The sequence below is a fragment of the Calliphora vicina genome, chromosome 1 (genome assembly GCF_958450345.1).
Source record: "Calliphora vicina chromosome 1, idCalVici1.1, whole genome shotgun sequence".
Taxonomy (NCBI): Eukaryota; Metazoa; Arthropoda; class Insecta; order Diptera; family Calliphoridae; genus Calliphora; species Calliphora vicina.
This window is the reverse complement of record NC_088780.1, coordinates 112,953,022-112,964,979: the sequence shown is the minus strand read 5'-3', so window position 1 is coordinate 112,964,979 and position 11,958 is coordinate 112,953,022. Positions and strand designations below refer to the sequence as shown.

Genomic DNA, 11,958 nt, shown 5'->3' with positions numbered 1-11,958 from the left:
ATGTATTTATTGGTACTGTATGTATTTATGGCTTTCTTTGGTTTATAAGTATATTATTAGACTTCTGCAATTCTATTGTATAATTTGTTTTTATTTATTTCTCTCTGAAAAACATTAACATAACTTCCAGATAATTTTTAACCCCCATATGCATAAACAGTTTATAAATTTATCAAAGGTTTATAAAACAAATTTTGTATGGAAATTTTGTTAGATAAACCTTTGATAAATTTATAAACTGTTTATGCATATGGGGGTAAATATATTAAAGAAAGACATTTAAAAAAATATAATACCCCATACAAAGTTGAGCCATTCACGCCTAAGAGTAAAGATTAGTTGAAGAGGATTCCAGAAATGTTAAATTCTTTTTCTCACGAAAATGATCCACAAATTGGTATATGGGGCTTTTTGGGGTTGCTGATTACGAATATTTTATCAGAATTATAAAAACTTGAAATTGAACAAATAAAATAATAAAAAGTTATATTGAAATAATATTACATGAACAAGATGTCATTGCCAATCTCTTAACAGTCACAATCGTCTTCATCTGCATATATCTCAGAGGCTGAAGAACTGTCAAACTGTTGTTCATCTTCTCTTTGATTATTTACTGGTGTAGGTGCTAGAAAATTAACAGAGTCTTTTGACAAAGATTTGAGTGGTGTCAGATGTAATTTTCGACAACTGTAATTTTGAGGATCAGATGCTATAATAACCGTAATTTTTGTTTTTCATCTACCTATATTGCTTCGCTATTTGAAAACCGATCAAAATATATCGCATATCATTATTTATGATTTGACAACAGCTACATTTCGCTCTTTAGTATATTTTCAATCCAATATCAATTTATAGATTTGACTTCTGGTATATCATTTCCTTCCCCCTAATGTACAAACATTTTTTTTAAGAAAGATAAATTAAAATATAAAACTTTTGCTTTAAAAAGATTTACTTTTATTAATAAAGAAAAATTATATAAATATTTCAAATATGTATGTATAGTAGAGTGTCCCGTAAGATTTTTTTTAAATACCGTCGCAATTTTAATCTTTTTATAAAAAAAGATTTATTATTTTTTTCTTTAAGATTTTTATCTATAACAAGATTTTTTGTGAATCAATGGATAAAATTGTTCTAAATATTTTTCCAAATAGTGTTGAAATGCTTCGTAGTTTTTATCTTAATATTAGAAAAAATCAGGGGCCGAATTACCGCATGCGGCCGCACTCGATATATAATTCCGATATCGAAATCATTTTTCGATACGATAGCTCATTCGGTCACGAATGCGGTTATTTGGCCCCTGAACATTTTTGAATAAGGTTTTCAATTCTCTTCTGAAGATCATATTCACAACTTATGTATAACTAATGTTTTCCTAAAAGATACCTAATATTACAAATGTATATAAATATATAATTGGTCAATTCACAAGGTCTTTTATCATGTCATATTGTAATAATGTCCTAATATTTCATAATGGTTTAAACATTTTTTTTATTATACTACACTGTATGCTATGTGGCGACATGAAATAACACTCAATGAAATAACGCCCAAATAGGAAAATGAAATAAGTCCCAATAAATTAAAACCCCAAAAAATTAAATAACTCCCAATTGAAAATAAAAATGAATAAACACCCAATTTCAATGAACTAACTCCCAATAAAATATTTAAATAGGTGGTTGTAACCTTTGCAGGATCAAATGTTAATGGAAATACAACAACAAATTTACATTAAGATTTGACGAATGACAAATCCTAAGCTTAAAAATCGCGGCGATTATTGTTACAAACTATTTCTCGCCTGCGGCGCTATTCTTTATTCCATTACAAAATTTGTCTCTGTAAAGTAGTAAAGCTTCTTTTCGTAGTACATGTAGAGCACTGTATTTTTGTATAATGATTTTTTAAGTATAATTGTTGTTCAGTAATAAAATACAACAATTTTCTATTTCTACGGAGACTACTCATATTTTCGTATTCCATTAATAAAAATTAGTTTGAGGTTTTTTTTTAAAAAAAAAAAACCAACACAAACTGCGAAGCGTTTTGCTTGTCTGCAGATACACCCAGAGTCTCTGGCGGGAATCGAACCCGCAACCCTCAGATTGATGGTGTACAAATAGTGCCAACATTTTTTGGCCGGCTGATTGTTAACTTTGAATATAAATACTTATGTGCTGTTTTTCTATAGCGAACGAGTGCTTTGAGTGGACGTTTTACATGTATTTTGTTTTTGTTACAATAACAAAACACATGTTAAATTTCCACTCAAAGTACTCGTTCGCTATAGAAAAACTGCACATTAATTTATGTATATTCTTGAGAGTTTCAAAAATCATGGAAGTATCGAGTTTTTTCGAGTAAAAAAATAACCAAAGAGAGAAATGTGGCTGTTATTACAACATAAACAACGATATGCGATATGTAATGTAATGTAATAGAATAGAATATTTTTCACATTTCTGTAATCGTCTTCACCTAATGTTTAATTCTAGGGGGTGACTGATTCATTCAACCTTTTCTTTCGACCCAGCCTAATGCAATACCAGTCGATAATTTTATTTATACAAAATGTCAATAATGACAAATTTTAAAAATAAGTTATATGTTGAATTTAGTAACAGCCTTAAAAAATATATTTAATATTCCATATGAATAAGTAACCCAGCAAAAAATTTTGCTTCCTCGGAAGCAGGTTTGTAAGGCAGAGAGCACTTGTATACTGCTACCACTTCGCATGAAAGATTACATGATTTTTATATGGGATTCCTCGCGTAGAGGCTCTGCATAAGGAATCCAAAATAAACATATTTCACAGCTTTAAAATTAACCTGACTTCATCGAATTAAATATGTGCAAACAATTGTGCACATAGATTTTAAAGCTGCTGAGAAGCAATAAAATCTTACAGACCCAGTGATTGCCTACCAAGAAGCGCTGAATGTATGCCTCCCAAAATCATTTTTGTAAGGCAATAATTTTAGGATGCAATTAATGTAGCAGTAGAAGATGCAGTAATCATATTTATTGCTTCCAAATCCAGAATATTTTTTGCTGGGAAAATACATAAGTAGTTTTTTTGCTCTCCTGAAAATTCGTGTTTTCTATGTTGGAGGATTTTAAATATATTCTCTCAATATATTTTATTATATGAAATTTTAAATTTATGCTGCTTATTTTTTCTCATAAATTCGATTTAACTTTTTACTTAAAAGAATTCACAAAAAATACATTAGTAAAAAACAAAACTTTTTAATATTTTATAGTAACTTATTTATATGCATACAAAATTAAAGTAATATTAATTATTTAGATAAAAGTATGGTTATTTTATCTATGTATGTAAAACAGATCAAAAAATTCCATACTTTTCATATGTAGCATTATTATTTTTTTGAATTATTCCCCAAAAACTATTGACAATGTAAAATACAAGAAAAATAATAATTTGTTTGTATATTGTTGTCTTTTTTATTTCACCCTCAAACAAAACATTTTTGTAGCATCGATATCAGTACGTAATGTACGCAACTTGCCTAAGGGCAACCTGACTGTTAAACCAGATCCCTCGGATCCCCAACTGCAGCAACAGCGACAACTGCAGCAGCAGCAGCAACAATACAATTATGATCAAATGCAAAAATTAGAAAACTCCTATTATGGCACAGCGCACGATATGAAATATGCAAAGACCACATTGTTGACAGATCGTAATACAGTGGCTGGAGGCAATGCAGCAATAAATGACCCATTGCTGGGCAGTGGTGGTACATATGCCACCTCTACACCTATGCATCGTTCTAGTAATAGTGGTGGTGGTGGTGCTGGCGGTGTTATTGCGCAGGATTATTATGGTACAAGCGGTAATATATATGAAATGCACAATACATACCAGCAACAATTGCTACAACAACAGCAGCAACAACAACTAATGACACATCCTATGAGACGTGTTAACAGTCGTGCTGAAATCGACATGTTGGAACGTGAAACCAGCACACAAATACGGGTAAGTTGATAAATAATGTGATAATGAAGAATTTATTTAATTTTTTTAACACATGAGTGAATATTTTTTTATTTATTATTTTTTTTTAAAATTTGCATATTTTTTATGCAGAATTTAGATGTTTCTGCAGGCGATTTATTAAGTCGTACTCATGAGGAATTGGTTTTATTATTGATACAATTGAGAAGACAAAATAGCAATACTGCTCGAGCCATTGAGCAATGTTGCACTGACATACATGATGTTCAGGTTATTATTTGTTGTTTTTTTTTTTTGTTATGCAACTAGTTACTGGGATTTTTTGGTATAAGGTGTTGGTGATTTATAATAATTTATAGTATTTAATTGGTTGCTGGAATTTATGTTTTATTAGTCTCAAATACTAAACAAAAACTTTACAAATTGGACAACAAATTTTGAATATTTCTTTAAGGGAGCGTGTAGTCTTATAGCTTAAACTGTTGAAATTAAAATGATATCAATTCGTAGAACTCACTTGGAACTATCAATATATATTGGTTTATAATACCAATGTTGGTAAACAAGTTATAATCTATTGTATGATTTTAAAACATACGATTTAAGTTTTTCAAGAATTAATATTTGGCAGATTTTAACATTTGCATTTGGTTTAAATGTTATTTTTATGCAGTATTCATTATTTTCAAAAACGAAATATATTATTAAATGTTCAAGGTTATTTTTTACATATGGACAATTCCACGAGAATCGCTACCACGACTGAAAACACAAAAACCCTTGAAACTTTTTTTCAAGATGATTTGAATAGAATAATATAATAAAATTATACTATGTGAAAGTATTTAGATCATATTACAACATTTTAAAGACAAAAATAATAGTTTAAACTGATTATATTTAATTTTTTAATGTTTTAGGTATGTTTTAGGCTAAAATTGCGGCGAATACTAGGCTCCCAATTAGCTTGTAGTATGAAATGAATTTGACTCAATAGTGTTTTTGCTATTGTCAAATTGTTTATTGTAACCGAATGTATATTTTCTATTCACTTTTTTAGATTTTGTATACATATATTTACAGAATATATATTGTTTTATTATAAGAGAAAAATCTGTCACGTATGGTATGTCACGTACGATATTAAATTTTATTTATTATAAAATCATCCAAAGATTGTTTTTATTTAAATATGACGGATTGTAAAAAATATTTGGTTTAGTGTAAGAAATTAAAAGAAAACATAACGCCTCTCACGGTTCGAATATTTTGGCATATTTCTACATGTAACTCAAAATGAGTTCCGTTTTATGTCACGTACGATATGTCCTTATTTCGCTCAATATTTTGGACAACAATATTTCGAAAGAACTTTTTATTATTTTAAAATAATAAAGAATGGAACATAAAGACCAAATTATTTTTCAGATACTCTTATTTTTGCAAAATCTGGCAGCTGTCTGAAAGCAAAATCTGTTTTGGAGATAAATGCTACTGTACCGTATATAAATAAAAGAAATTCGTTTTTCTTAATATAAATTTTATCTATCACGTCGATTTTTTGCAGAAACAAATTTAGAAATTTCGAAAATTTTAAAAAAAGTGCATAAAACTTTTGCATTTTTAACTTTTTTAACACCCATCTAACTCGGAGGTGTCATTTATAGATAAATTTGTTTAAGCGATATAATAGACATGTTCAGATATCTAGAATGGTTCTCGCATAAAACATAAATTTTCTAAAAATTTACGTCAATTCTTTAAAAGTTTGAGATAATCTTGTAATATGTCTAGGGTATTCATTCGATTAACCGTTAATCGGTTAACCGATTAATTTTGGACGGTTAACTGTTCGAATAATTCGAAATTGCCGATTTTCAAATAACAAATAAACCGATTAATTGGTGTCGATTAACCGATTAACCGATTAACCGAAATTCCTTTTTTTTGGACTTTAAACATTTTTTTTTATTTATTTTTCCGTTTCAATTCTAATACAAATTTCAAATAAAAATTAGATATTTTTGAACATCCAATAAACATGATTAGTGAGTATGTATAACAACTGACATATTTAATTTACATGTATTTGAAACTTTGTATTTACATGTATAGACGAAACTTTTTTTTGAAATGAGTCCTTTATCATAACTAAACGAAACTATTAAATTAATCAAAATCTAAAACAATCCAAAAAGGAATATTCTTTATCATGCTTTTGATTTCTCCAACATATACAATCAGCGAGAGAGTTTTTTCCAAGAAAAGTTTTATTAAATCTAAAGAAAAAAACGCTTAAATTATATTCTTTTTATAAACGATTATTTCAGAAGATCTCACTAAAACCCTAAAAAACTCACACATCGCTCATTTGCTGCAACAACGTCATAATTCAAAAAAGTCGTTTCGAGAAAAACGTCTTTGAATATTTATTTTATGACATTTTACTATTTCTTAAATAAATTTTCAACAAATCATGGCATTTCAGAAATATAAATAGTAGATGTTAATATCTTTCTAATCAAAAATTATCTCAAATACCTTATTTGCTGTTTCTTATGTTTTTGTACACAAAATTCGTTGTTGTATTTTCAGCTTAAAATGAAAATAGAAATTATTCGGTTAATCGAATAATTTTAAATTAACCGATTATTAACCGAATAAATCTAAACCTCGATTAATTATTTGCTCGATTAACCGATTAAACCAGAAATCCGATTAATTGAATACCCTAAATATGTCTGATGATCAGCCACCAACAAGAATAATCTAGTGACTAATTTAGGTTGGATTTAATCTGTTAAGTTAGAAACTGTTAGTACTTACTTACGAAACCCAATAGTAATACAAGCATCCGAATTCAGTTTCAGAGCTTGATACCCAGGGGACCAGGTATATCTCGCAATTCCCTAAAATGTGTTGAAAAATCCCATAAATTAATTTTTTAGTTCTTTGACCTGGGGTATCAACAATTTTCAAACTTGTTTTCATTTAAAATATTTAATATAAAGTTAGCTTTTCAAAAAGTATAAATTCCTAATACATCTTAGAAAATTTTTGGATAACTTAAAAAGAAAAAAAGTACTTTTTTTCCCAAAAACTAGCGAAAAATCGCCTTTTTTAAATTTGTAAATTCAAATGCATACAACATTGTAGTCAGTAACGAAAAAGAAAAATGGACAAGGTAACAATTTTGAAAATTAAATTTTCAAATACGAATATCTCCTAAGTTATACAGGCGAAGAAATAGGTTCGCTGTCCTACTTTGGGGACACTTGGCCATTCAGGGTCCATTCGGGCCAAATTAAAAACATTACACTTCTTCTTTGCGAATGTAAAATTTCATTCAAATCGGACTAAGGGTTTAGAAGTTACAGATTTATGTCCCTCTTCTTTTTCAATACCACACAGAGAAAACAGATTCATAGTCACAACCGAATTTGGCGCCAATCGAATTTTGTCGGTTGCATGTACTATCGATTGAATTCGATTGCAGTGACTGAATTTACGATACACACAACTGTTTTAAAAATGAATTCGGTGAGGAGCACCGATACTATTAGTTGGAGCAATTAAATACAATTTTTGGTGGTTTTTCTCTTATTATATTCAAAATAATTTATTGTTCTTTTAATTTTACAATATTTAAAATATATGTACATATATATATAATCAAAACTGATTGAACAAAATACTGTTGAATGAAGACAAAAATGTTTTTCTTATGTAGAAGTTATATATTTTAAATCCGATGTAACTCTCGTATCTGAATTTTGGTGGTTTGCTTCATTGTTTTTGGTTTGACGTAAAAAAATGGAGACATTTCATCCGTCTTGTCATTGCACATCTCACCAAGGTTAAATCGAATCAAAAATTACTGGCAGGAGCATAGCAACGATTTATTAATAACAAATTGAAGTATTCGGTTGGTCATAAGCATGTTGGTTCTAATAGTGGATGCAGAAGCAGATACAATTAATTAATTGTTGTAAGGATGCCTATAATTGTAATAAAAAACTGTCGTTAGTGCATCAACAAATCTTTATCTAATATGTACTTACATCCAAAACAAACATATTTACACAAAATTTGTAGATATAGATATATTTATGAATTTATAGTCCACAGAAAAGCGTAACTTGCAATTTTATAGTCATTATCCAAAATATATTTTGTATAATCCGTATATGTTCCTTCAAATATTTTATATTTTATTACATTAAAATTTTTTAAAGGAAAATGTCAAAAAATCTAAAATTGCTATTGATAGATAACACCGAATTGAAATTATTATAACTGAAAACTTTAAATAAAATTTAGTAAAGACACAAACCAAATTCAATTAACCAGTTTTACGGTTGTTGGCACCGCAATTCGATTGTGATTGTGGTTTTACAATTCTATCTATATGAAATCTATTAGGAATATAGAATATCTATAATTGCAATATTATTTCTGTCTTACTTATTAAATATTTATAATCAGGACTGAATTCCAATCGATTTGTTTTCTGTGTGCACTATGCGCTGTTAAATTTGGTGAGAGAATATTGAAGTTTATAAATGTGTGAACTGGAATTCCAAATGTATATAACAAATATTAGTACATAATTTAACTACTACCAAAGGAACCGCAACTACTATCTAGTATAATAGCACACTACAATAAATATACTAATAACGGATTAAGTGTTTGTGACTATATTCTTTCGGAAAATCTTAAATAATTTCTAACATTTAATTTAACACTTTACCAAATCCGCAGAATCGTTTACGTACAGCTGAAGGCTTGACACGTGCCGAAAGTATACAACGTTTAGATTATTTGAAACAACACTTGCTCGATCTGGAGCGACAATATGAAAAGAGTAAACCATTGGTGAATCTAGTGGATAATATGGTGAAACTTGGTTCGCTTTATCGCAACGATGCCAACGGCAGAACTCAGAGACCTGAGGCGGTCACATTAGATCGTTTGGAGTTTAATCAGAGAATTCAAGAGAAACGTTTGTTGCAGGAAGAGCAAAAACAATGGGATCGTTTAAATCCAGATCATAGTGAATTACAGGTAAATGATCTTTGTCATGACAATTAAAAAAAATCTGTAATATTTTTGCTTAATAGTCTAAAGTTCGTCAATTATATCATTTGGATCAACTATTACAAGAGGAATCTGGGACTTTACAAAATCTACAACGTGACAAAGAGGATCTTGAAAGAGCCTTAGGTGGCTTAAAGGCTCGCATACAGGATACTAGTGGTCCTCCTTTGGCCTTAGAAGCTGCCAAAAAACAACAAATTATGTTGGAACGTGAACTATCTAGAGTACATCAGTTGCTGGCCGAAAATTCTAAGGTAGACGAGGTGCCTAGTAGAAGTTTGTCGTCTATTTATTTTTGTTTATGTAATATTTATAATGCTCATATATTATGCGCTTTATACATCAACGTATTAATCTGGCTAATTATGATCAATATACATACATACTTCCTTTTTATATATTCCAGAAAGCATGTGCTCGTCAAAATTTATTTTTAAAAGCTTTATATGACTGTTATGCTTTTGTCACTAAAACACTTATTGAATTATCGTATAAATATTACTAACATGCATAATAAACTATTTAAAAAAGTATTTAGTTTAGACCTGTAAACTGAGACGAAAATCTTAACAATGACATGCTAATCAAAACTATACAACATTAATACAAATTTGTTGACAGTCATATTGTAAGTCCCCTAAAAGTACTTTCGCACAATCTGAGTTGGAAAAATGGAGACGCGTTCCTAATGAAAAATAAACTGATATTTTGAGTTATAAATGTCGTAGAGCACAGATTAAATTACAAGAGAAATTTCAACGATGATTAAAATTTGTCTGTACTTATTCATGTTATATTCCACAAACATGTTTAAATAAATTAATTTATAACTTTTTCATTCCAACCCCCAAAAATAGACGACATTCTGACTACTCATGAACTACATAAAAATATCATGCTTTTAGTTATCTCTACAGCATGTTAATCTATTTACTATTGAGTCCACAAAATCTTATTAATTTTTTTATACAAAATTCTTCGTTAACTATATAGAAACTTGAACAAACTGTAGCTGGAAACGCTCGTTTAGAGCAAGAACTCTTAGTATTACGTCAAAAACTACAAGCATCAAGAGGAAGTCAAAGTGCTCTACAAGTCTCCGATACATACACCAGCAACACTACAGCTATGCTAGAATCAGAACTTAAACGAGTTCAAACTCTTGTGGGTGATATGCAAAGGCAGCGCCAGGAACTCAGTTCGGCCGTTAAACAATTGACGGAAAATTCAAATAGATTGTATCAAGAGATTGGGAACAAAGAACATGGCAGCTTAAGAAATGGTGAAACCAGCAGCAACAATGGCAGTATTAAGAAAAGAACCAATTCTGGATGTTGGATAGAAACCGATTTGGATACTATGATGTGTGTAAATCGTACTCTCAGCGATTCTACTATGAATCTATCGACACCTCTTTATGTGGACACTAGTTCCAACAATACCAGTGGTAATTTATTAAACTGTTCTTCGACATCAAGTAAGTTAAGCGACTACAACACAGGCGACAGTATGACCAACGAATCACAAAGAAGAATGGGTTCCTCGTCTTATCGTTATAATGATTCCAGCGATAATTTAGAGACAAGTGGTGTGGATAGTGATGGTTTCTTGGAAACTAATCCATTTGCAAATTTAACACAGCAGGAGAAACAGGAAATCAAAACAGTGCGTATAGTTAAGAGAGAATCTGAAAGAAGACATCGAGATCGCAGCGAACGTTCTGGTCTAAGTAATTCAACACAAAATCTTGATCAGGTGGCGGAGGAAGAACAATATAATCTTATGAATGGTGGTAGCGTTATAGGAATAGGTGGTAATTATCATGCTAAAGAATATCAAACAACTGAAAGATCGAAATCATTACCAAGAACATACAGTGAACCACCAAAATCATCTTCGAGACATCATCACAGGCATAAGCATGGTAGTAGTAGTCATCACAACAGCGCCAGCACATCCTTATCTTCTGCTGCTCCTAGTTATAACGATTATTATGGCCATAACGGTGTTTCTAATGCTTACGATAAAAATAGTAATTATTCTTCACACCATCAACCACAACAACAACCAACTTCGCAACATAATCATCAGCATCAATTAACAAATGGTCATGGTAATTCTCAGCTTCGTGAACATTTAAATCCATTAGCTAATGCTTATTTTGCAAAACAAATGCAGCAACAAAAGCATCAAAATTCCCATTCTCATCATTCATCTCATTCACGTCATTCTTCTCAAAGTGCTTTGCGCCAGAAGACCGATTCTGTGCAAAGTCTAAATAAAAGTCTAAGCGATTTAACACCTTCATTTCAAAGTGAAGCCGCTAGACAAATAATGAATGAAATGTCTGCAGGATCAGCGTCAGAAGATACTGAAAAGGTACAGGATAAAGTTCCCTCACAGCACAAACACCGAAGAGCAGTGCCCAAAGAAAAGAGACGCCACTATACCGCTCCCAATAATGTGGTGCCAGTTAAGACCATAGAAAACGGTCAAACCGAAAATGATATGAATAGAAACGTAAGTTTAAATAAACATACATACATACATACATATCAGTATGTGTACAAGAAATTAATTGTATGTTTTTTTTAGAACACTAATTGGCGTGCTCGCGATGATTTAGATATGGAAGTCGCATTACGTCCACGTATAAATGCTCCCGATGTCGTACGCTCGGCTTTAAGACATGGCGAAAAAATATCTGAAAACACAATTGATAACTTGTTATTGGCTCCTAACAAAATTGTTATACCCGAACGTTACATACCCGAAACGGTAATTTGATACAAAAAATTAAAATAGACCTAACAAAATTTTAACTAAAAATGTATATCAAAATTTTTCCTAAA

The 11,958-nt window shown here is 30.2% G+C and overlaps 1 protein-coding gene across 2 annotated transcripts in view; it reads left to right on the top strand.

The window, feature by feature from the left end:
* The window catches only part of kmr (kramer), a 119,636-nt gene that overhangs the window by 97,726 nt on the left and 9,952 nt on the right, over nucleotides 1–11,958 (top strand). For both annotated transcript variants that reach the window (XM_065515539.1, XM_065515538.1), the window contains exons 4-9: nucleotides 3,522–4,027; nucleotides 4,139–4,276; nucleotides 8,771–9,073; nucleotides 9,130–9,360; nucleotides 10,100–11,626; nucleotides 11,702–11,884. In XM_065515539.1, coding sequence (XP_065371611.1) covers nucleotides 3,522–4,027; nucleotides 4,139–4,276; nucleotides 8,771–9,073; nucleotides 9,130–9,360; nucleotides 10,100–11,626; nucleotides 11,702–11,884 — 2,888 coding nt within the window. The remainder of the gene's footprint in view (nucleotides 1–3,521; nucleotides 4,028–4,138; nucleotides 4,277–8,770; nucleotides 9,074–9,129; nucleotides 9,361–10,099; nucleotides 11,627–11,701; nucleotides 11,885–11,958) is intronic.